The 26,647-nt window shown below is 47.3% G+C and overlaps 1 protein-coding gene across 1 annotated transcript; it reads right to left on the reverse strand.

Moving 5' to 3' along the window:
• Positions 1-1,410: 1,410 nt before the first annotated feature.
• On the reverse strand, positions 1,411-26,411 carry PANX1 (pannexin 1). The gene is made up of 10 exons (XM_075333964.1): positions 26,319-26,411; positions 25,978-26,212; positions 25,487-25,636; positions 25,195-25,432; positions 24,743-24,947; positions 24,391-24,514; positions 13,638-13,777; positions 11,686-11,888; positions 5,691-6,352; positions 1,411-2,506 (listed from the first exon to the last, which is right to left on the reverse strand). Exons 1-10 carry the CDS (start codon positions 26,409-26,411, stop codon positions 2,427-2,429), a joined length of 2,130 nt encoding a protein of 709 aa, XP_075190079.1. The 3' UTR covers positions 1,411-2,426.
• Between the last annotated feature and the right edge of the window lie 236 nt (positions 26,412-26,647).

The raw sequence follows: 26,647 nt of genomic DNA on the forward strand, positions 1-26,647 counted from the left end.
CCTGTATTAAAGACACCTATCCACACACTCAATCACACACCAATCTCTCCACCACGGCCAAGACCAAAGAGCTGTCTAAAAACACCAGGGATCAAATGCGCAAGCTGGGATGGGCTACAGGACAATAGGCAAGCAGCTTGGTGAGAAGGCAACAACTGTTGGCTCAATTATTAGAAAATGGAAGAAACACAAGATGTCTGTCAATCTTATTTGGTCTGGTACTCCATGTAAGATCTCGCCTCATGGGGTAACGATGATTGTGAGAAAGGTCAGGAAACAGCCCAAAACTACATGGGAGGACCTGGTCAATAACCTGAGAAGTGCTGGGACCACAGTCTCAAAGATTAGTTAGTCATACACTACGCTGTCATGGATTAAAATCCTGCAGGGCACACACGGTACCCCTACTCACGCCAACACATGTCCAGGCCCATTTGAAGTTTGCCAATGACCATCTGAATGATCCAGAGGAGGCATGGGAGAAGGTCCTGTGGTCAGATAAAACCAAATAGAACTTTCTGGTATCAACTCCACTCGCTGTGTTTGGAGGAAGAAGGATGACTATAACCCCAAGAACAACATCACAATCATGAAGCATGCGGGTGGAAACAATACATTGGGGGTGATTTTCTGCAAAAGGGACAAGACGACTGCACCGTATTGAAGGGAAGATGGATGGGGTCATGTATCATGAGATTTTGGCCACAAGCTTCCTTCCTTCAGTAAGAGCATTGAAGATGGGTCGTGGCTGGGTCTTCCAGCATGACAATGACCCGAAACACACAGCCAGGGCAACTAAGGAGCGGCTCCGTAAGAAACATTTCAAGGTCCTGGAGTGGCCTAGCCAGTCTTCAGACCCGAACCCAATAGAAAATCTTTGGAGGGAGCTGAAACTCAATGTTGCCAAGAGATCTGGAGAAAATCTGTATGGAAGAGTCGCCAAAATCCCTGCAGCAGTGTGCGCAAACCTGGTCAACATCTGCAGGAAATGTCCGACCTCTGTAACTGCAGACAAAGGTTTCTACCAAATATTAGGTTCTGTTTTTCTATTATATCAAATACTTATTTCAAGCAGTAAAATGCAAATTAATTATTACAAAAATCATACAATGGGATTTTCTGGATTTTTTATTTTGTCTGTTACAGATGAAGTTACCTACGATAAAAATTACAGACCTCTCCATTCTTTGTAGGTGGGAAAACTTGCAAAATCAGCAGAGGATCAAATACTTATAAACTTACACAGTGGGGGGAAAAAAATATTATATAATATACTGTGTATATATCTATATATATATATATATATATATATATATATATATATATATATATATATATATATATATATATATATATATATATATATATAAATTAAAATATATACACAGTATATTATATAATTTTTTTTTTATATATATATTTAATAAAAATTAAATAATTTTTTTTTTATTTGGCTACATTTTTATCCTTCCTGGAAACCCAAGTGACAACTCCAGCTCTGCTTTATCTATTCTAGTGCAACATCAATAGTTCAAAATAAATCTCATATTAAACAAACACAATGGAGGCACCATGGCCCCGTCATCCAGTGTCGATCAGTGTCAGGAGGCAGAAAGACCCCATGGTATAAAATACCTGACATTTGTTGACTTTTTTTCTTTTTTTTTTTTTTTAAATAAGAGTCCAGGCATTTAAAATGCACAAAATTAAAAAATAAATAAAATTAAAAAAATATTTTCTATGTGGCAATCCAGCTACAAGGGTCTTCTTGTAACAAAGATACCTGGAAAAAAAGTATACAAAAAGGAAGAAACTTGTGTATAAAGCGCCATCTAGAGGCAAACCAGAGCCCTCTGCACTGTACAACGAGCAATGACTGCTGGTTATAGCTGCAGACATGTTTTATGTTTTTTCGGACATTGCCTCTCTAGTGCCCTCTATGGGCAGTGACACTGTCCGTTTTCTTCCAGAGGAGGAGCACTATACATGTATATATACAACATACCAACAGGAAAAAAAAAATAAAGATCAATCCCATTTCAGCAGGACAGGTCAGTGCGTTTCCAGTAAACTTAATAAAATCCTAAAAACACTTCTTATACAGTTTGTACCCCGTTTCGTGACATCCAGTGTCGACGGTACCATTCCTTTTTACCATGCGGTATTATATACCTAAAGGCAAAAGTGGTCAGTCTGTGATCAGTTGATTGACAGCTCATATTAGTATTGCATGCAGTCCCCGGACAGGAGGGACACGTCCTTGATGACTGTCTTAAAGGTACAGCTTTACATTAAGTCGTTGACGAGCGCTGAGTAGTGATCGATCTGCGGCAGCGGTGGCTTCTTCTTCGTTCCAGCGGTCGGCTCGTGCAGTGAATACTCGCAGTGGCTGCTGTAAACAATGTCGGAAAGGTTGAGGATATTGATCAGCATGATGAATCTAGAAGTCTCTGTCTGACTTTCTTATCATCCGTAGAAGTCTTTACGCCATCATTCGTGGTCAGATCTGGGGACACAATGTGGTGCGGATCAGAACTTCTACCTTCATAAATAGAAATATCCCAACCTCTTCTTGTCAATCCCCCCCTCTCCGTACAGTCTCAAGTCACCATAGAAGGGATACAGGCACTTGTCATCATGTTATCACCCACCCTCTATGTCATTGTCCCCTCCCCCCCCCCTCCTGTACAGTCTCCAGTCACCACAGAAGGGATACAGGCACTTGTCCTCATGTTATCACCCACCCTCTGATGTCACCCCCCCTTCCTGTACAGTCTCCAGTCACCATAGAAGGGATACAGGAACTTGTCCTCATGTTGTCACCCACCCTCTATGTCATTGTCATCTCCCCCCTCCCTGTACAGTCGCCAGTCACCACAGAAGGGATACAGGCACTTGTCCTCATGTTGTCACCCACCCTCTATGTCATTGTCCCCTCTCCCCTTCCTGTACAGTCTCCAGTCACCACAGAAGGGATACAGGAACTTGTCCTCATGTTATCACCCACACTGTCTATTATTGTCATCTCCCCCCTCCCTGTACAGTCGCCAGTCACCACAGAAGGGATACAGGCACTTGTCCTCATGTTATCACCCACCCTCTGTGTTATTGTCACCTCCCCCCTCCTGTACAGTCTCCAGTCACCACAGAAGCGATACAGGAACCTGTCCTCATGTTATCATCCACCCTCTCTGTGATGTCACCTCCCCACTTCCTGTACAGTCTCCAGTCACCACAGAAGGGATACAGGAACTTGTCCTCATGTGATCACCCACCCTCTCTGTTATTGTCATCTGTTCCCTATACAGTCTTCAGTGACACCAGGGAAACAAAAGAACTTGTCTTCATATTATCACCCCTCTTACCGTAATTTTGTCTATATCTCCTGTACACTTCCTAAAGACCCCATCGGGGGAGATATAGGAACTTTTCTTTATATTATCACCCTCTTTTACTTATCACGGTCTATGTTATAGTCATCACTATCCTCTGTACAGCCTCCACTTACCCGAAAGGCATACAAGAGCTTTGTTTCAGGTTATCAGCCCTCTTACCATGTCATTCCTATGTGCCGTCTTTATTGAATCTGGTGGCAGACAGAGGAACTTTTTTTCTATACCCTCTATGCTACTATGATCTCATGGCTATGTGCAGTCTCTATTGACCCCGGGAGTGGAGAGGGGAACTTTCCTTCTTGTTATCACCTTTCCTACCAATCACAGTTTCAGGTACTGTCATCTCTGTTCCTGCGTCGTGGGGTGGTGAGGTTGGATATAGGAACGTTTTCTCATCTTATCACCCATCTGATCAATCTCTGCCTCTGTTAAGCCTGCTTTACACGGGACGACCGATCGTGCGATTTCACGATCGATCGTACCCGCCCCCGTCGTTTGTGCGTCACGGGCAATTGATTGCCCGTGGCGCACAAACTCATTAACCCCCCCCGTCACACGTACTTACCTCCCGTGTGACGTCGCTGAGGGCGGCGAACATCCACTTCCTGAAGTGGGAGGGATGTTCGGCGTCACAGCAACGTCAAGCGGCGGCCGGCCAATAGAAGCGGAGGGGCGGAGATGAGCGGGATGTAAACATCCCGCCCACCTTCTTCCTTCCACATCGCCGGCGGGAGCCATGGGACGCAGGTAAGCGATGTTCATCGTTCCCGGGGTGTCACAAGGAGCAACGTGTGCTGCCACGGAAACGATGAACAACCGGCGCCGTGTTTCATAAATGATTTTATGAAACCTAGCGACGAGTACACGACTCACGATTTGTGAGCGATACTGCATCGCTAGGAGGTGTCACACAGGCAGACGTCGCAAGCGATTCCGGATGTGCGTCACAAAAACCGTGACCCCGACGATCTATCGCACGATAGATTGTCTAGTGTAAAGCACCCTTTACATTCATCTCTCCTATACATTCTCCAGCAACCCCGACTTTTCTATGTATAATCACTCATTTTACTGGCTGATCATTTTGCTTTTATCTTCTGTACAACCTCTAGTGACCCCAAAGAGATACAGGAACTTTACTACAGGTTATCAGTCCTCTCATCAATAACCATCTATGGGAATTGTCATCTCTTTTCTCTGTGCAATATCCAGGAATCTTTTCTCATGTTATCACCCCTCTTACCAGTCAGTGCCTCGAGTACAGTCTTCATTCCTGTGCAGCCTCCAGTGACACCAGGTGGAAATAGGAACTTTTCTACATATCACCTTTCCTAGTCTTTGGTAATTTCACCCCTTTTACTGATCATTATCTCTGCCATGGTCATTGCTCTCTTCTATACAGTCCCCAGCGAACTCAAGAGTGTGCATAAACTGTTCTTTATGTTATCAGCCCTCTTACCAATCACCTTCTATGGTTTTGTCATCTCTGTCTTTTGCGCAGTCTCCACGATAAGGAACTTTTTCTCTTATCACCCCTCTCACTGCCTCGAGTACAGTTTTCTCTCCTGTGCAGCTTCCAGTGACCCCAGGTGGACATAGGAATTTCTACATATTACCTTACAGTCTCTGGTAATTCACCTCTATCTTTTGTTCAGTCCCTAGAAACCCCATATGGGGAGATACAGGTACTTTTCTGTAAATTATCCCCCCTTTTACTAATCCTTGTCTCTACTACGGTGATCCGTCTCTCTTCTATACAGTCTCCAGTGACCTCAAGAGTGTACATAAACTTTTCTCTACGTTATCAGCTCTCTTACCAATCACCTTCTATGGTTTTGCCATCTCTGTCTTTTGTACAGTCTCCACGATAAGGAACTTTTTCTCTTGTTATCACCCCTCTCACTGCTTCCAGTACGGTTTTCTCTCCTGTGCAGCTTTCAGTGAACCCAGGTGGATATAGGAACTTCTACATATTACCTTACTCTACCTTTTGCACAGTCCCCAGGAACCTCATATAGGGAGATAGGTACTTTTCTGTAAGTGATCACCCCTTTTAATCGATCATAGTCTCTGGTATGGTCATTGCTCTCTTCTACACAATCTTCAGTGACCTTAAAGGATACAGAAGCTTGTCTTTGTGTTGTCAGCCCTCCTACCACTCACCTTCTATAGTATTGTCATCTATGTCCTCTGTGCAGTCTCCAGTGGTACCAGGGAGAGATAAGACATCTATTCTGCCCCCCCACCCATGTGAACAAAACGTAACAACAAAATGCAAAAGAAATCTACATTTACCCTTTAGTTCAGTTGAATTTTGCCCTGTCGGTGGCAGAGCTGCGCTCTTAAATGCCGTCTGCTTTCCATCGACCGTATCCATCTTCACGGTTCCCAGTGTGCGTAGAAGCTGCATGGTGTCAAAGTCTTCTCCAGTTTCCTTCAAGTTCTCCAGCACTCGAAGGAACTTATAAGACTTTAGCTCGCTTACATTTTCTTCCAAGAACAGGAGAAAGATGCTGAGGTCGTCGTAGCTCTTGGAGTAACACTGGTGGACACTGAAGTTCGGCACAACACTCTCGTACACTTTCAGAACGTCGGACCGTCTCCTGCACGGTACCAGCATCGTGTAGATGACGACAGGCATGACTAAGCAGTAGACAATCAGATTAATGTAACTGAGCAGCTGGAAGACCCCCACCGCGATCAGCTTGCACTGGATTAAGGGCGGGAGCGTAGTGTCATTCTTCAGGATGCCGGTGCGGATGTTACAGCTGAACTCATCCGTCAGGGAGAAGACGCTGATGTAGCAGCCGAGGTAGACACAGGCCAAGAGCATGATGACCAGCGTCCAGGACCGGCAGATGAGGTACTTGGTGATTAGGTTGTAAGACATCTTCTTTGTCTTCAGATACTGCTCCACAAACGGATACTTGAAGTATCCTTCGGATATCTCCAACAAGCTGCAGATGGATGTACATAAAGGAAAGTAATGAAAACACTCAGGAGTCAACGACTTCAGCCATCACGAGTATTAGAAACATAACTCCTCATGGACAGCCCTAGCCCTGTCCTTTAGAGGTGCCCTGGTCAGGCATCCTGTCTTGTCCTCCGTGCCAGCCCATCTTTCCTTCTAGCCCCGGTATCCTTGGTCCAGCATGTTGGGGGCCGCTAGTACTTACTAGACCCCAACATGGCCTCATGGGATGTAGTGCGCATCAGAGAAAAACAGGATGGTGGAGGCAGAGGACCAATCTGGACCCTGATCCAGGCAGCACACATACTACTCAAGGGTACATGTCCATGGTCAGAACCCGATGTGTTGTGGACGAGGCGAGTTCTGACCTGTGGGGCCACAAGTCTCCTCTACAGGTGACTGCAGCTGCCCACGACCAGGGTTCGGGTCTCTCGCTAGTGTTCGCCCTACAGAGAACACTTGCGACACTGCGGAAAAGAATTGACATGCTGCGGCTCAGGAAAGCCGAACCACAGGTCAGTTTTCACTGCGGGCCGTACACACACACACACTGGGCAAGAGATTTCAATAAATCCCACCCACTGTGCTTACATTGTAGTGTTTTGGAAGCAGCGAAAACACGGAGCATCCAAAACACTGCAAACACGGGTCGTGGGCGGCAGCCTAAGGCCGGGGCCACACGGGGCACTAGTGCGATGCTCGCATGACACTTGGCTCGCGCTGGCAGCACAGCAGGAGACGAGTGCCATGCTAGTATCCCTGCGACTGCGGTCCGACCGTGCGAGCAGACCTCAGCTGTGGGGGGCGGGCCGGCGCTGCGGAGGGGCGAGCCAGAACGGAGGAGGGGCGGGAGGGATTTATCTCCCTCTCTCCTCCGTAGCCGGCTATTGCGATTCGCGCATTGCACTCTCGGTACACCGGTGTACTGAGAGTGCAGTGCGATTTTTCTCTCGCCCCATAGACTTGAATGGGTGCGAGAGAAAAGAGTCTCGCATTACACCCGCAGCATGCTGCGATTGTTTTCTCGGTCCGATTAGGGCTGAGAAAATAATCGCCCATGTGCGCTGACACACAGGCTAATATTGGTCCGAGTGGAATGCGATGTTTTATCGCACTCCACTCACACCGATTTCCTCGCCATGTGGCTTAGGCCTAATGGATATCCTCTATTCAAGACCTCCGTTATTGGGCAAAACTAAAAAGGCCCCTTATGTGCAGCACAACACTGCCCTATAGGAGGGCTGTGCTATCATTTATATCATTATGTTAAAAAAATATATATTTTTTTTTTACCTTTTTACTTTATGTTTGGGGAAGGAATTTTTTTAATTACTTTTTTTAATTTTATTAATCAGAATTTAAAAAAAAAAAAAAAAAAAGTTGTCCAGGAGTAAAAAGCATTGTTAATTCTTCACTCTAGAAACAGCGGCTCATCTACCCACCGACCATGTGTGGTATTGTAGACTAGCCCTAGTCAGGCGAGTGCGCTGTGATCACGTGGTGCGTGACCGATAAGGGTCTTGTATAATACCTTTAAATAGATGTGGACAGTTATTTTTACTTAAAATGCATGTATTTTTTTATATTTTTTTGCAATTGGTTTGGCTTTTACAGGTTCTTAGTTTCCGTGCACATTGTCAGCTGCAGAATGAGTTAAAGTGTCCTTCCCATCTCCAGGATCCTATCCCAATATGTAGCAGGTAAAAATAATAATAATAATAATAATAATATTAGCAAATACCTTCAATTAGAAATGTAGTATAGTTCCCCTGATATAGACATGTCCCTTACCTCATGTGCAGGGCATTGCAGCTTAGGTATCCATGGTTACAACCACAAGCAATTAACCGTCCCTATATGTGTGGCTGTAACTACAGATGAGCAAACCTGAGGTTTGGGTTCAGAAACTGACTTCCAAAAAAAATAAAAAAAAATAAATGCTGGGTCTGAGTGATGCTCAGCCCAGTGTGAGCCGCGTGCGGTGTATGAACGGCGCGCACCGTGGGGTAACAACAGCATGATCAGATGTAGGGTGCACTCAAAAAAAAAAAGGTTCACTCATCTCTAGCTGTAACCATAAATACTTAAAGGTCCTGCAATGCCCTGCACATGAGGTAAGTGACACAGCATTTCAGGAGAGCTATACTACATTTCTAATTGGAGGGATTTGCTAATATTATTATTATTCCTACTATATATTGGGATAGAATCTTCAAGAAGGGAATACCCCTTTAAGTTAGAATATATTAGGTGTTTGTAACTCGTTTTCTGCACTCCTCTGATCTGATTTCGGCTCTGCAGTGATGTGGTCAGCGGTCAAATCAGCTGAGGAGAGCTCAGAAAAATACTTCTCTTCAGAACGAGCTCACTGGCAGACTCTCAGTTAACTCCTTCTACGGGTAGGATTCCACTTGCGAGAGACTCGGGCGTATCTGGCATCGCATCCCCCGGGACGGCCTGCCTCTTTCCTGACGGGGGGCGTCTCAGCTGCATAGAAATACATGCAGCTGACCCGCTTCTGCCGGGAGAAAGGCAGGCCATCCCGGGTGATGTGATGCCAGATACGCCCGAGACTCTCGCAAGTGGAATTCTACCCACCAGTAATAGTCAGTGCAACACAATAGAAGGAAAACAAGGGAAATTTGGGTGAAAACCAACTGCAAAAATGTTTTGTTTTTTTTTTTTTAGCCCAAAATACGTGCATTTAAGTCTAAAATACGTAATTACTTACCGGTAATGTGTTTTTTCTGAACCCATGACGGCACCACGAGAGAGGGGATCCGCCCTTCAAGGACAGGAAACCTCCAGAATAAAAAGGGGCGGCACCTCTCCCCGCATCAGTTGGTTTCCTGTCCTTGAAGGGCGGATCCCCTCTCTCGTGGTGCCGTCATGGGTGCTGGAAAAAACAAAATCCCCAAAGATGACATAGCTTTAGCATTTCCCCCTCCCCAGTGAGCCATAAGCTGCTGTTTATGTAAAGGTTGCAGCATTATGGCCGGGAGTAAAAGGTCTGTCAGACCTTCATATGCCATGAAAATGCATCACTGAGGGGAGCTGTGGGATGACGGAGGCCTCCTTAAGTCTTTAGATGCCTTTTCACTATTGAGGACGGCATGTAAGGAAGAAAACTGCCGGGATAAGAGCCAACTCTGATCCTGGCCATGGGGATACCTGCTGTATATTGCAGCTGGCGCCCTCTGCTGATGAAAATGGGAAAGACGTGTGATGTAATCCCTGTGGTTTCGTTGTTAGTGCTATATGGAGAGAAACACTGGACACTCACTTCTATATGCAAAGTCTTTCACAAAATAGGTGAAGGCGCCAGGGAACAACATTTCAAATTTTTAAATCAAATCTTTATTTTTATATAGCGCTAACATATTCCACAGCGCATTACATACATCAGGAACTCTGTCCCCATTGGGGCTCACAATCTAAATTCCCTATCAGTATGTTTTTGGAGTGTGGGAGGAAACCCACGCAAACACGGGGAGAACATACAAACTCCTGAAAGATGATGTCCTTGGTGGGATTCGAACCCAGGACCCCAGCGCTGCAAGACTGCAGTGCTAACCACTGAGCCACCACAAGACTGCAGTGCTAACCACTGAGCCACCACAAGAGTGCAGTGCTAACCACTGAGCCATTTCGACCTAATATGACTTGACCACAGTGTTTCTCTGACAAATGTGAAGTACTGCGGGCACTCCTGTGCCTAAAAACAACCTCCACTCAAAAATATTATGTATTGCAAAGTGTGCACAGTACCAACATTCCAAGCTGTACTATTGAAAAAATGAGATTTTTGGCAAAAAATTGCAATTTTTCGAGCCACCCCGCCAAATCTCCTGGGGCAGTCCTAACACTAAAATATTTTTATTTAAAGTGTGCCATGTGGCCTCACATATGCAAAATTAGGACTGCACAGCACGTACCTTGTGCTTTTCAGTCACCGTCTCCATGACTGATTCATGGTTGTGGGCGGGACAGGCCCGAGCACATGCTGCTTAGAATAAATAGCCAGTGGACGGGGTTGGATGGCAAGTGTGAACAGCCACCAACCGCCAAAAATCAGAACAGATGGAAAAATAAACATGAGGTGCACTGCAAGATGAGAACCAACTGGGACCCTATATAACAAGAAAAAACAGCATAAAAACAACCTCCACTCAAAAATATTATGTATTGCAAAGTGTGCACAGTACCAACATTCCAAGCTGTACTATTGAAAAATGAGATTTTTGGCAAAAATGGGTCCCAGTTGGTTCTCATCTTGCAGTGCACCTCATGTTTATTTTTCCATCTGTCCTGATTTTTGGCGGTTGGTGGCTGTTCACACTTGCCATCCAACCCCGTCCACTGGCTATTTATTCTAAGCAGCATGTGCTCGGGCCTGTCCCGCCCACAACCATGAATCAGTCATGGAGACGGTGACTGAAAAGCACAAGGTACGTGCTGTGCAGTCCTAATTTTGCATATGTGAGGCCACATGGCACACTTTAAATAAAAATGTTTTAGTGTTAGGACTGCCCCAGGAGATTTGCCGTGACGTTGGCGGGGTGGCTCGAAAAATTGCAATTTTTTGCCAAAAATCTCATTTTTTCAATAGTACAGCTTGGAATGTTGGTACTGTGCACACTTTGCAATACATAATACTCCTGTGCCTAAGCCTGGGTCAGGTGTGGGAGTACCAGCAGGACTTCCCATTTGTCAGAGAAACACTGTGATCAACTTATATTAGGTTGAAATGTTGTTCCCTGTCACCTTCACCTATTTTGTATGAATTACGTTTACAATTAAAGGGAACCTGTCAACAGATTTGGTGACTAATCTGCGGCCACCACCAGTGAGTCCTTATATACGGCATTCCAGAATACTGTATATAAGAGCCCAGGTTGATCTGCATAACATAAAAAGCTTTTATTATACTCCCTAGGGGGTGGTCCGGTCCGATGGGTGTCGCTGCTCTCCGGTCTGTCGCCTCCTCTCTGCTGCGGTCTCCATTCTCCTGCTATCCAGCACAGGCCGGCATTACGGTCCTGTGCAGATGCACTTTTCTCTGTCCTGCTGAGGGCAGATCATAGTACTGTAATGCGCAGGCGTGAGGAAAGGATAAAGACGACCTGCGCATGCGCACTACAATACCTTCAATCTGCCCTGAGCAGAGCAGAACAAAGGACCTCAATGCTGGCCAGTGTGGATGATGCAGGATGCATCATGTACACAGGGCTCAGGAGAAGGACGCCGATCGGACGCAGAGGGGAGCAGTGACGCCCCCTAGGTGAGTATAATAGGGGCTGATGATCTCCGTGGTCTTACCTCTGCGATACGCTGGGGGGTGCACTCGGTGGACTGGCGGCCTCTTTCTTGCTGCTGGCTTTGATGGCTCTGTTGTAGGACTTGTCCAGCTCCTCCATGATGAATTTCAGGTCCGAGCAGAGATGGGGAGCGGCCGTAAACCTCCAGAACAAGGACGGCAGGTAGAGCAGGACGGCGCCCAGGAGCAGGATATACGGGAAGAACTGCAAGGAACCGGGGATATAGCAGTCACGTGACGAGGCAATATTACTCTCATCTCAATTGTAAAATAGAAAGTTGGAGACGCTTCTGTGAAGAAGATCTTAAAGGAACTTCTACAAACTAGGCCCTGTCCAATGGAAACGCTGCAATAAACACTTGGGGGTGGGGAGAGGGGAGAAGATTTCCAAAACTTCCTCTAAAAGAATAAAACTTACAAAAAAAAGAAAAAAAGAAGAAGCGCATGCGCTGAAGGGTTTATTGCTTATAAAAAAAGCGCTCCTCAGTAACTTAGTGCGGTGCTGCCCCCTAGTGTCACAACTATAGAAATACACCACATCCCTCTGAGATCAGAATGACTATTTCTAGCCCCCATTATTGGAGTTTTTTCTGCTTTGGTTTTCTCTTTCCTCTTTTGCCTTCCAAGAGCGATGACTTTCTTTTCCCCCAGTGATGAGGCCATTTAAAAGAAGGATGAGATGTATTTCTACAATAAAGCGTATTGTTATGAAATGATAACATTTAGGGGGGGGGGGCTGAAGCAAAAAAAAAAAAAAATTCTGATGCGTTTTGGGTTATGATTTTACATTATTAACTGTTGTAATGCTGGTCAGTATTGTTATAGTGCAACAAATTTGTATAGGCTATTTTTCTATGCTAAATCACCTATATTCTCTGAGCTGTAGTTTTTATTGATCGGCCCTCGGCTGCAGTCATAGTATCATCAGCACCCCGAGATGAAGCGAGGCGACAGCAGAGACTCGGGAAATTACAAAGATGCTGCATTACATTTGAGCACCAGGGGCGGAAGCAGGGCGCGGGGGCCAAAACAGGGCGCGGGGGCCGAAACAGGGCGCGGGGGCCGAAACAGGGCGCGGGGGCCGAAACAGGGCGCGGGGGCCGAAACAGGGCGCGGGGGCCGAAACAGGGCGCGGGGGCCGAAACAGGGCGCGGGGGCCGAAACAGGGCGCGGGGGCCGAAACAGGGCGCGGGGGCCAAAACAGGGCGCGGGGGCGGAAGCAAAGCGCGGGGGCGGAAGCAAAGCGCGGGGGCGGAAGCAGGGCGCGGAGCCCACTTCATACCCCCGTGTGTGCACATCCAACGTATCCATGTAACCTATACACAGATGGCCTCCGCAGGATATAGAGTGGGAGCAAAGCGCGGAGCGGGAGCAGGGCGTGGGGGCAGCAGCATGGCGTGGGGGCGGCAGCAGGGCGCGGAGCGGGAGCAGGGCGTGGGGGCAGCAGCATGGCGTGGGGGCGGCAGCAGGGCGCGGGGGCGGCAGCAGGGCACAGAGCCCACTCCATACCCCCCGTGTGTACACATCCAACGTATCCATGTAACCCATACACAGATGGTCCCCGCTGGGTATAGAGTGGGTGCAGGATAGGAGCCCTCTCCATGCCCCCGTATGTGCACATCCACTGGATACATGTAACCTATACACAGATAACAGCCACTATACACAAAAGTAATGTCACAGCTCACCTCCTTCCCTTCCTGTACACATAGTAAGTCATACATTCCAGTCTGTAGAACTACTATCAAAAACTACCAAAATATAACAGAATTTAACCCATACAGTAAGTGCCATAAAAAAGAAAAATAAAAAATCCAAAAATAGCAGTTCTTTAGGTTACCCCAGCTCCTTAAAAAACTGCAGGAGGCATTTTTGGACTTACATGGGGGAGATTTGACAGGATATGTGCTCCATGGTATATCTGCTATTTTGAATTGGCCTTTCTAGGTCTTACCTTGTGCAGACGGAGGGGGACGCTGCCGGAGTCGCTGTACGACAAGTCCTTCTGCTGGACGGCCGCCCAACAGAAAGAGTCCACGTAGGCGGCCTGTCTCCAGGAGAAGCTGCTGGGGGCAAAGCAGGAGATCTGGGCACCTGTCAGCAAAATACAGAGCACAGCAATCAGTAGGGGGAAAAGCAGGAAATTACACACAAGTGCACCCCACCGCTGTTATGAGAAGGTCCTCAATGGAGGAGCTAATATTAACATATACTGTACATGTGGAATATAGTAGAAGCATAATCTACCATACCCAAATCATACAAGTCATTGGAGAATATTTTATATGGAATCTCATATTAAAATGAATCGGATACCATACACAGGCACACTATGCAACTGCTAGAGGGCCCATAGTAAAAAAAAAAAAAAAAAATAGAAGTTCACAGCATTTCCTGCAGCCGCCACTAGGGGGAGCTCCCTGCACAGAGATCTCAGCTCCAGGTCTACAACAGCACAGAAATGCATGAGCACATGAGCTCCCTCTAGTGGTGCAACTGTGTAGTGCATTGTACAACGGCGAGTTCTTCCCTCACTTCTGAAAAATGGAGGCCCCACTCCTATAAAGCATAGCATAGAAATCAAAGTGGACACAAAGAAGGGAATTTTGTACTTACCGTAAATTCCTTTTCTTCTAGCTCTTATTGGGAGACCCAGACAATTGGGTGTATAGCTACTGCCTCCGGAGGTCACACAAAGTATTACACTAAAAAGTGTAAGGCCCCTCCCCTTCTGGCTATACACCCCCCGTGGGATCACGGGCTTACTCAGTTTTAGTGCCAAAGCAAGAAGGAGGAAAGCCAATAACTGGTTTAAACAAATTCACTCCGAATAACATCGGAGAACTGCAAACCGTTCAACATGAACAACATGTGTACCCGCAACAAACCAAGAATCCCGAAGGACAACAGGGCGGGTGCTGGGTCTCCCAATAAGAGCTAGAAGAAAAGGAATTTACGGTAAGTACAAAATTCCCTTCTTCTTCAGCGCTCTATTGGGAGACCCAGACAATTGGGACGTTCAAAAGCTGTCCCTGGGTGGGTAAATAAATACCTCTTGATAGGGCTGCAAGACAGCGCTCCCCTACGGGGAGGCCACAGCCGCCTGCAGTACTCTTCTACCTAGGCCGGCATCCGCCGAAGCATAGGTATGCACCTGATAATGTTTGGTGAAAGTGTGCAGACTCGACCAGGTAGCTGCCTGGCACACCTGTTGAGCCGTAGCCTGGTGGCGTAATGCCCAGGACACACCCACGGCTCTGGTTGAATGGGCCATCAGCCCTGATGGAACCGGAAGCTCAGCAGAACGGTAGGCTTCAAGAATTGGTTCTTTGAGCTATCGAGCCATGGTGGCTTTAGAAGCCTGCAATCCCTTGCGCGTACCAGCGACAAGGACAAACAGTGCATCAGATCGGCGCATAGGCGCCGTGCGGGAAATGTAGATTCTGAGTCCTCTGACCAGATCTAACAAATGTAAATCCGTTTCAAACCGGTGAGTCGGATGAGGACAAAATGAAGGTAATGATATATCCTGATTAAGCTGAAACGCGGATACTACCTTAGGGAGAAACTCCTGAATGGAGCGCAACACTACCTAGTCCTGGTGAAACACCAGGAAGGGAGCCTGATATGACAGAGCTGCCAGCTCATACACTCGCCGAAGAAACGTGATCTCCCTAGAAAGGCCACTTTCTGTGACAGGCGAGAAAGGTGAAACTCCCATCAGAGGCTCGAAAGGCGGCTTCTGGAGAGCAACGAGTACCTCGTTCAGATCCCATGGATCTAACGGCCGCTCGTACGGGGGCACAATATGACACTCCCTGTAGCAACGTGCGCACCTTAGGAAGACGTGCTAGACGCTTCTGAAACAACACGGATAGTGCCGAGACTTGCCCTTAAAGGGAGCCGAGCGACCAACCTTTTTCCCGACCAGAGTGCAGGAGGGCAGGCAAAGTAGGCAAAGCCTATGGCCAGGGATACACTCCCTGAGCAAAACACCAAGATAAGAATATCTTCCACGAGTTGTGGAATATTTTGGCAAACCGCGGCTGGCGAGCCCGTCTCATTGTGACCCTGACGTAATGCTCACAGTCGACTGACGGTGAAATGCCACAGATCTCGGTACCACAACCTCCTCGGCCAGTCTGGGGCGACGAGAATAGTGCGGCAGCAATCGGAAGCTGGAACTGCGACCAATCTTGAGCCAAGGCGCCTGTCGCCAGAGCTCCCGCCATGAAAATCGAGACCTTGTAGTTGCCGAGACGTCATGATGTCGACGTCCGTCCTCATCCCGCGGCTACCGATTTCTTGAAGCCAAACGGGAGCAGGGCCCATTCCCCTGCGTCCACGTCCTCGCGACTGAGGAAGACTTGCTTCCTAGTGTTGTACGTCCGGAATGTGTACGCCACCGCTGTGGATAGTCCGACTGAATCCGGTTCTGATTGCATTCCAGCCACTGCAGGAAAGCTTGCAGTGCAAGATACACTGCCCAGAGCTCTAGACCACTGAGTTGAAGAGTGGACTCCTCTGAAGACGGTCTTTGACCGTCTGTGAAAGGGGGACGTTACTGTGTAGGAACATCGACTTCCTTCCCCTTAGCGAAGAATCTTCTAATGATGCGGACGCAGATGAAACTGCGTGAAAAGGCTCGCCTCTGGATGAGGCGCCTCCTTGAAGGAGAGACTGCACCCTCGTCTGTAGTGAACGCTGTTTGTCCAGCGGAATTCACTATCGCTGAGAGAGTGTGAAAACTCTATGCCAAGATATGCCAGCGATTGGGTTCAACTTAGAAGAAGTCAAAGACCCCCCCGAAACTCTGGGAAGGGTCCAGCGCCATGTTCAGGTTGTGTTGGCATGCTTCTAAAAGAGAGTGCCTTGACAAGTAGATTGTCCAAGAAAGGGATCACAGAGTGACCGTAAGAGCGCGGGACTGCTCCCACTGCTGCCATGAACTTGGTGAAAACCCGTGGGGCTGTCGCCAGCCGAAGGGTAGGGCTACAAAACGAAATATGCTCGTAGCCAACGCCGGTGCCTTGGAGCAATCGGCACGTGGAGATAAGCATCCTAATGTCTATGGATGTTAGGAAAAAGTCTTTGAGACAGTGAGGCAATGACGGAGCGGAGTGATTCCCTCCGGAACCGCCTGGTTGTCACGTGCTTGTTAAGCAGTTTAAATTCCAGAACGGGACGGAAGGAGCCGTCCTATCTTGGCACCACGACCAGGTCGAAGCAAAAGGCGTAACTGGTTCCTGAAGAGGAACAGGGATTACCACTCGTCCTGCCTGCAGAAGAGCCTCGGCTCGGTCGGAGAGGTAGTTTGAGACAAACTGACTCTCTCTCACAGGCCTTTGACCTGTGGTAGGTAAATGTCGCTAAAGCGGGGGAGTCTGCTCCCCGCGGTTGCGGAGTGAGAAGGCTGAAAATGATGAGAAAAAACGCTTTGGTAGCGATTCCTCCGGCTGCCTTCCCCGGGCGTACTTGAGCCTGCTAGGAATCTATGCCCTTCTGGGCCTTTTGAGTCGTTTTGGACAGTTGAATGAATTCATTCCACCCTTACCAACAGACTATCACTAGATAAAGGCAACCTGGTTAAGCACTTTGTTGGAAGAAGCATTTGATCCAATCTGCTAACCACTAGGCTCTGCGTAAAAAATACGGAGATGGCCGATGCCACCGACGTCCGGCTCGTAGAGTCTCGGACAGCCTTAACAGCATGGTTTGCCATGCGGCGATTGCGAGATTAAAGACGCTGCTGAGACCGAGATTTACCGGTGACAGCGTCCCTCTGCGCAACACTAGCTGAAATAGCTTGGAGTGCCTTCGCGGCTGCGACTGCCGGAGCAACCGACCTGCCGATAGCTTCATAGACAGATTGCGGCCAGAACCTATCTATCTGTCAATGGCATTTTGACGTGAAGCCCCATCCACCACTACAACTATAGATCCAGCTGCAAGCCTGGAGATCAGGAGATCCACATTTGGACCTGGGTCTAGCGCTTGTCCAATCAGAGAGGAGAGTGTCTCATTAATACGGTCGGAGAACGCTTATCGTGAAAAGCGTTGCGTTTCTGGACTGCATCTCTAGGATCAGAGGGCCAGACGAGTACGCAATTGCTTGCGATATTAGAAAAGAGATCTCCCCTGCTGTGAAGCTGACTCCTTCACTGATGGAGTCGAGGGCTATTCCCAGCGAGCCTGCTTAGGCCCTCTTGAACTGACGTCCGTGTCGGAGCCTGCCCCCTGGGACGCGTGAAAACCACCCTGGAGCGTTGAGCTGCTCCTCAAATCATGGTGGCCAGGGGCATTGCAACTATATTGCCCAAGGTCTGCGTGGGCTGCCAGACTGTAAGATGTCAGCCATAGTCACAGCCAATATAACAACGGAAAGAAACTGCAATTTCGTCCCTGTCTCTGGACAGGAAGCACAGGTGGTTCTTTTAACCACATATAGCCGAAAACCCCGGTCAAGCAATTGCACGCACTGGGGTCCTAGACTCGTATTACATGCAGTACAAGCAACATATAAAGTCCTCATTGGCCTTTTCTTTTCCTGCTGTTGTTGTCTAGCTATCTAAGCGCATAGCCTAGGATAGCGACCGTACAGTAAATAATCATACAAGCATGAAGTACAAATAAACACTTCAGCTCATGTAGTACACGCAGCATTGAAAACTTGTGGCTTGGCACATTAGCTCTTCTGCTGCTGTTGTCTATTCATCCAGGAGCATGAGACAAGGATAGCGACATACAGTGAATGTATAGCATTCAAGCACGAAGTACAAGTAAACACTTCAGCACCTGTAGTACCCGCAGCATTGAAAACTTGTGGCTTGGCACATTAGCTCTTCTGCTGCTATTGTCTATATATCTAGGAGTATGAGACAAGGATAGCGACATACAGTGAATGTATAGCATACAAGCATGAAGTACAAGTAAACACTTCAGCACCTGTAGTACCCGCAGCATTGAAAACTTGTGGCTTGGCACATTAGCTCTTTTGCTGCTATTGTCTATATATCTAGGAGTATGAGACAAGGATAGCGACATACAGTGAATGTATAGCATACAAGCCTGAAGTACAAGTAAACACTTCAGCACATGTAGTACACGCAGCATTGAAACTTGTGGCTTAGCACATTAGGCCTTCTGCTGCTATTGTCTATATATCTAGGAGTATGAGACAAGGATAGCGACATACAGTGAATGTATCGCATACAAACATGACAGTAAACACTGCCAGCACATGCAAATGCAGCAGCCTTGCAAGCTGGTGCCTTGGCACCACTGCTCTACTGCTGCTGTTGTCTAGTTAACTAGGAGCATGAGTCAAGGATAGCGACATACAGGAAATGTATAGCAGACAAGCATGACAGTAAACACTGCAGTACAAGCAAATCAAGCAGCATTGAGAGCCTGTGCCTTGGCAGCCTTGCCTTACTGCTGCTATTGTCTGTTTAACTAGGTGCATTAGCCAAGAAAAACGACATACAGTGAATGTATAGCATTCAAGCACGAAGTACAAGTAAACACTTCAGCACCTGTAGTACCCGCAGCATTGAAAACTTGTGGCTTGGCACATTAGCTCTTTTGCTGCTATTGTCTATATATCTAGGAGTATGAGACAAGGATAGCGACATACAGTGAATGTATAGCATACAAGCCTGAAGTACAAGTAAACACTTCAGCACATGTAGTACACGCAGCATTGAAACTTGTGGCTTAGCACATTAGGCCTTCTGCTGCTATTGTCTATATATCTAGGAGTATGAGACAAGGATAGCGACATACAGTGAATGTATCGCATACAAACATGACAGTAAACACTGCCAGCACATGCAAATGCAGCAGCCTTGCAAGCTGGTGCCTTGGCACTACTGCTCTACTGCTGCAGTTGTCTAGTTATCTAGGAGCATGAGGCAAGGATAGCGACATACAGGAAATGTATAGCAGACAAGCATGACAGTAAACACTGCAGTACAAGCAAATCAAGCAGCATTGAGAGCCTGTGCCTTGGCAGCCTTGCCTTACTGCTGCTATTGTCTGTTTAACTAGGTGCATTAGCCAAGAAAAACGACATACAGTGCATGTATAGCATGACAATAAACCCAATTGCAGCACCTGCAAACGAAGCGGCAATGAAAGCTTGTGCCTTGGCACTTTGCTGTTGCCAAATCTGCCAACAAACACTGCAGACTAATCATTGAACACTTGTCTAGCCATCTAGGGGAGTATGCCCAGAATAGCGACAGTACAGTGCTGCATCGCATATCCGCACACAGTTCAAAAGCCCACTTCAGTATTAGTGGGACCAGTACTGCCTATCGCCCGCCCAGCGCGAGTATGAGGTCGCTCAAAAACCTGTGCCTGGTTCCGTTCTCCCAGAGTGGAAACCATAATGGCTGCCGGCTTCTCTTCCACGTCCTGTGCAGAGGGGCGGGCCGTGGGCGAGCCCCAGCCAAGAGCGGGAACCCGGCATCTCCCTGTGTTCAGTGAGAGGGGGCTGGAGAATGCAAAGCAGACTCCAGCTCCCTGCGCTGAGATCTGTACAGCGTCCCGCCCCTCCTCTGATTGGCAGGGCTGGGGGCGGGAACGAAGCGGTGCCAGGCCTCAGAAGCCGGGGACTAAAGTTACAGGCGCCCCCGCCGTAAAAGCGCGGCCGGCGCCAAGTCCCCGGCGCACTACAAGTCACATCAGCGCCGCCGCCGTATGAGCGGTCGGCGCAAGTTCCTAAACATGACCCGTCGCTCAGCCATGGCTGCAGCAACATAAGCCCATCACTAATGTCCCCGGCGCACTATAACGCCCAGCAAGCCCGGAGCGTGCTGTGCTTGCCGGGGACACCGAGTACCTGACCGATGCAGGGCCTTGTCCCTGATAGTACTCGTGCTCCACATCCATCAGGTTCTTCTGGGTCTGTGGATGGAGCCCGGCCTCAGGGCTTGGAGGCCGACAGATCCCACTTCCACAGAGCCCTCCAAGGGGATGTGGAAGGAAAACAGCATGTGGGGCTCCGGCCTCTGTACCAGCAATAGGTACCTCAACCTTGCAACACCATCTGGTGAGAAGGGAGCATGCTGGGGACACTATATGTGTCCTCTTTTCTTCCATCCGAGATAGTCAGCAGCTACTGCTGACTATACAATGTGGAGCTATGCGTGGATGTATGACCTCCTTCGCACACAAAGCTAAAACTGAGTAAGCCCGTGATCCCACGGGGGGTGTATAGCCAGAAGGGGAGGGGCCTTACACTTTTTAGTGTAATACTTTGTGTGACCTCCGGAGGCAGTAGCTATACACCCAATTGTCTGGGTCTCCCAATAGAGCGCTGAAGAAAGGGTTTTGCTCATCTCTGGAGGCAATTTTGTTGCTTAATTAAAAATTGCGAATTTTGTTTCATCAAACATTATGCAAATTGCCTTTTACAGCCTCAGTGTTATATTCTACATTGCTAGCTATATGGAAAAAGAGGAAGAACCAGAGCAAAAGGCTGAATCAAAGATTACAAAAGTTTTTTTATTATTTTTGTATTCAAAGTGCACAGTGCAATACATGAGACATTGATGTACAATAAAAAGAGGGGGTGAGGAACATAAGTACAAAACAGATCAACATTAGCCGGGTATGGACTAACAGGCAAAAAAATGTTCGATATTAGTAAACCCCTGATCACCTGGGATAAATGGAAGGAGTCAGTAAAGTGATTAACAGTCAGGAAGCATCCAAAATTACAATAAGGATTAAATCACGTGAGGCTGGTATAAAATCCCAAAGGAGAAAGGGTGCTCCTGACTGGGTAATCAAAGTACTAAGCCAAAAAAGTATACCACTTGAGGTAGGTGGTGTGTAAGCTATCAGCATAGCAGACCCCCAGGATAGATTAGGATAACAGCCCAACTCACGGGTAGTAAAGGGAAATCCGTTAACCAGGACACACAAGAGTTTATAGAGAGGGGTAATACAAATATAATGTTGATGAGCCCCTGGTCACCTGGGAAAAAGGGAGTCGGGGATGCTGAAGGGGGTCAGATATAGCTAAGTAACCCAAAGGGTTAAAACACAAAGGACAAGTCCTTATGTTGGGTAGAAATCATTGGTAAGGAGTATGACTAAGGCTATGTGCGCACGTTGCGTACAAGCCCTGCAGATATTTCTGCAGCGATCTGAAGAGCACATGTGCGCTTTAGATCGCTGCAGAAATGTCCGTAGTGAGCGCCGATTCCATGCGCTCTGCCTGCAGCTCCTGCCATAGACAGAGCAGGAGCTGCCGGCAAAGCGCAGGAAAGAAGTGACATGTCACTTCTTTTTGCGCAGCGCTTCGGCAGTAGCCGAAGCGCTGCGCTCTTAGACGCCACGTGCGCACGGCCCCTGCACAATCTCCATAGACTGTGCAGGGGACGCTGGACGCATGCAGTTACGCTGCGCTACAAAGCGCAGCGTAACTGCATGTTTTTACGCAACGTGCGCACATAGCCTAACAGTCAGGAGACATCCTGGGATGCAGAGTAAATATAGTAGCATTAAATTACGTAAGACCAGTAAAAAAACCCCTACAAAACAGGAATGCTCCCGACTGAATAGTCAAAGGACTAGGCCAATGAATACCTTTGGTTATGTATGGTATAAATAATGTATAGAGTAACAATAGAGCAGACCCCCAGGGTAGATAAAGTTAGTGACCCAGATCTAAATGGTAGATGGAAAGTCCATTTGACAAAATGCAAAGGGGATTGGAGTAGGGGATAGAGCAAAACCAGGACAAATTATCCCGATGGCAATGAAAAAGGGGTAAGGCAAAGTGCCCTGTTGGAGGAACATATTACCTGAGTCCAGTGGCAGGGGGCCCGACGCACGTTTCGTGGCTGTTAGCGCATCGCTTGCCGCTTCATCATGGGGGAAGGTAAGGAGTGATGCACATATCCGGTAGGGTGACCCATAAATACCTCCGCGGAAGTTGAAACCGCGAATGAAATTCGCAGTTCCGGAGTCAGACGGCGCATGCGCGGGCCCGCCAAAATGTCCCCTGTTGCGCAGCCCCAGCCGTCAAGGAGTCAGGCGCGTGCGCGGAGGTCAAGGCAAAACTGTTTTTTCTGCCGAGACCGCCGCGCACGCGCGGACTCCATGAAGACGCCGGAGCGCGGCCAGGGGACAAAAAGCGGGCGCACGCATGCGCACAGGACTCCGGACACAGTGAATGAATGTATGGGGATGCAAAAATGGTATGACAGAAATAGTTGGCAGTGACCACAACAAATATGGACAAACAATAGAGGCGTCCAATCATACGGAGTAGATTACACAGATAAAGAGACATAAAAATACATGTCATAGGGTAAATCATAATCCTGCACAGCCTAAGAGGTGATTAATATGCAGGAAGCCGCGAGATGAAATTTGAGGTCAGGTCGCATCTCCAAACAGATCATGGTGTATGTCAAACAGACCCATCTGCTCATTAGTATTGTCACAAGGGATATGTTGCATCATATTTAAAAAAATCTAGAGAAAAAAAGGAAATAAATCCATAAATGAATTAAAAACATATAAGTTAAAAGCCACAAAGAACCCGGTCAGGAAAATGCAATGGATGAAACAGTGGTACGTGTTATTACGCCATCAGAGGTACACAGTAATCACATGAATAAAGAGGCATTCCATTGCAAATAAATGGTAAATAGAGAGAAGAAAACAATATATTCAGAAAGGGAAGGGAGAGAAAATAAAGCTGGCCTAAAGAAAAGAAGCAAAACTAAGGGCCTCGTTGAGGCCCTTAGGAGCGACTGTGTCCAAAGCCACAATCCATTTGGTTTCTCTTTGGGAAAGCATCTTTTTGATGTTACCACCCCGTATGCCACAGTGGACCACGTCAATGCCACGTATTTTTAGCACTTTGGGGTCACAGTTGTGATATTTCTTAAAGTGGCGGGGTAAAGTTTTTAATAAAGAGAAATCATCCACAGCCCTGGCCGCGCCAATGTCCCTCACGTGCTCCCTCACCCGTATCCGAAACGCTCTAGAAGTAAGTCCTACATAAATGTATGGACAATTGCAAGTAACATAATAAATGACATTTTCAGTACTACATGAAATCCGATGTTGAATCGTAAATGAATGTAGAGAATCGGAACTGGTGAAGGAGTTGCTGCGGAGGACATTGGCGCAGGCAAGGCAGTGCCCGCAAGGGAAACAACCCAAAACGGGACCACTGGAGCCAAATGGATTCGACTTTTTGGTGGTATAATGGCTATGGACAAGGAAATCGCTCAAATTTCTGGCTCTCCTAGCCGTGGCCAAAGGTGTGGGAGAGAGAGACCGAGATAGAACAGGGTCGGTTTTAAGAACCGACCAATGACGAGCCAAAACATCTCGCATCTTATACCACTCAGAATTGTAGGTGGAAATAAAGCGAGGATTGGAGTCAGCAGAAGTCTGCTTGGATTGCTGATGTAAAAGTGAAGTCCTCGCAGTGTGTTTCGCCCTTAGGTAGCCCTTTTTTATGCACCGACGGCTATATCCCCTCTCCATGAATCGTGATTTTAGATCCTCAGCCTGTACCTCGAAAGAGGCGTCCGATGAGCAGATCCGCCTCATCCGTAGAATTTGGCCGGTCGGGATAGCTCTAACCGTAGATCCCATATGTCCAGAGGAGGCATGAAGAAGTGCATTAACCGATGTTTTCTTGCGAAAAACATCCGTTTGAACACGTTGGTTACCATCAACCTCAAGGACAATATCCAGGAAATCTATACTGGTAGAGCTAAATTTGTAAGTAAGACGGATGTTAAATATGTTGGAATTCAGACACTGAACGAACGAGTCGAGCTGCTCCACCGTGCCCTGCCAGAACATCAGAATATCATCGATGTATCTAATCCAGCACTGCGCATGGGTAGCGGCCTGCACGCCCTTGTCACCGAAAACCTGCCTCTCCCAATAGCCAAGAAACAGGTTAGCGTACGAGGGCGCACAGGCCGCGCCCATCGCAGTGCCGCGCTTCTGAAGGTAGAAGGAATCTTTAAATGTGAAATAGTTATGTGACAGGGCAAAGTTTAGCAGCTCGACTACCAGCTCGTTCAGATCGGAGTCCCGACCGGACATTTCAAGGAAGAAGCGGGCCGCACGGACGCCATCTTCGTGTCGTATACAAGTGTACAGTGATTCCACGTCCATGGTAACAAAAAGTAGATCAGACTCCATTGAGATGCCGTCAACCCTCATGAGCACGTCCGTCGTGTCTTTGGCATAAGACGGGAGTGATTCGACTAAAGGTCTAAGGTAAAAGTCAATGAATCTACATACAGGTTCACAAAACCCGTCAATGCCAGACACGATCGGACGGCCAGGAGGGTTAACGGCATCCTTGTGGATCTTGGGGAGGAGATATAGCGTCGGGGCCCTGGGAAACTTCACCATCAGACCATCAAACATTTTTTTTCGATATGATGCCCAAATCGTGGGCTCTAAGGAGAATTTTCTGTAATTTAAGGGAAAAGGAGGTGGTGGGGTTATAATCCAACTTTTGGTACGTGTCCTTATGTCTCAGTTGTTTAAATACTTCTCTCTCATATTGTACAATGGGCCAGATCACAATGTTGCCCCCTTTGTCAGCCGCCTTGAAAACGACATCATCAAGTTGTTGTAATTCAGTCAGAGCCTGTCTCTGTTTCATTGTAAGGTTGTCTGAAAAACGCCGTGTCGAGATTTTCTTAAAGTCTTCCATGACAAGCTTAGTAAATATCTCTACAGCAGGGCAGACTGACAAAGGGGGGAACCTTGATGATCTGGGATGGAGAAAAATAGGAGACGTACCTGGATTATTAGTTTGTTCTGCAAGTAGGTCTTCTAGCGCCGCAAGAGCTTCTTGTTCAAGGTCACTCATGGTGTCCAAACCACCAGATTTTTTATTATGAAGCTTCTTCAAAATAAGTTTTCTTGAAAAAAGATACAAGTCTTTCAAAGCTGTAAAATAATGAAAATTGTTGGTAGGAGAAAAAGACAGACCCAGAGATAAGACCTCGATCTGTGTTTCCGAGAGGGGATGGCTGGATAAATTAATTACCTGAAGTTTATTTTTATTTTTTCCATCCTGAGGTTTACCTAAACCAGGTTTAGGGGGTCCAGATTTTTTCGGGCCACTCCTGGTAGTAATTCCAATTGAATCTTCGTTAAGATAAGAACTCTCGGAAGTCACAGATCGACCATCATCCATGGAGCTGCCTGATCTCAAAGAAGCCGATCTAGAACGTGATTTGAAACCTGTGCGGGATTGTGAACATGCTCTCGCGGCGCCAGCCCTCCACCTGTAGACTCGATTGTTAGCTTTATCAGCCAAATCTCTTTGGAATTTTTTAGATTTATACTCAACCACCTCTCTTTCACATTTTTGGATTCAAGATCCATCTCCTCGTTGAATCTCTGCAGCGCATCCTCTGATAATTTAGACTTGATAGTGGAAAGAAGGCTCTCCATCTCGGTCTCAATCTCCAAGAGGGTTGAGAGAACCCTTTTCACTTCTGAAAAATGGAGGCCCCACTCCTATAAAGCATAGTATAGAAATAAAAGTGGACACAAAAGAGTTTTGCTTATCTCTGGAGGCAATTTTGTTGCTTAATTAAAAATTGCGAATTTTGTTTCATCAAACATTATGCAGATGGCCTTTTACAGCCTCAGTGTTATAGTCTACATTGCTAGCTATAGAAGGAGTTAACTGAGAAACCATCAGTAGACTTGTCATTTCTCCTGATTTTGCTCTGGCCATATAATGTTTTGCTACTTTCTGTACAGGCCCATTTGGGGGCTGCAAATATTGAAGGTTAAGGGCTATGTCCATCTCTGCCCCCAAAGCTAATCAATCTCTCCCAGTCAGTACATACAGGGTTTGGCCCCCTGAGCTCTATGACCCCCCTCCCCTTGTTGCTGCTGGGAGTCTGTATTCTCCTACAGTTCACGTCCCCTTGTACAACACCGCCA

The sequence above is a fragment of the Anomaloglossus baeobatrachus genome, chromosome 2 (genome assembly GCF_048569485.1).
Source record: "Anomaloglossus baeobatrachus isolate aAnoBae1 chromosome 2, aAnoBae1.hap1, whole genome shotgun sequence".
Taxonomy (NCBI): Eukaryota; Metazoa; Chordata; class Amphibia; order Anura; family Aromobatidae; genus Anomaloglossus; species Anomaloglossus baeobatrachus.

Excerpts from the sequence above, each read along its gene's own strand:
- PANX1 (XM_075333964.1), bottom strand. The coding sequence starts at position 26,411 with ATGACAAGTCTACTGATGGTTTCTCAGTTAACTCCTTCTATAGCTAGC. Across the intron at positions 24,948-25,194 it reads CATAAGGACACGTACCAAAA|ACCTTTAGTCGAATCACTCC; the intron begins GTTGGATTATAA and ends CTTTTACCTTAG. Across the intron at positions 13,778-24,390 it reads TATTGTCCTTGAGGTTGATG|GTGCCCAGATCTCCTGCTTT; the intron begins GTAACCAACGTG and ends TTTTGCTGACAG.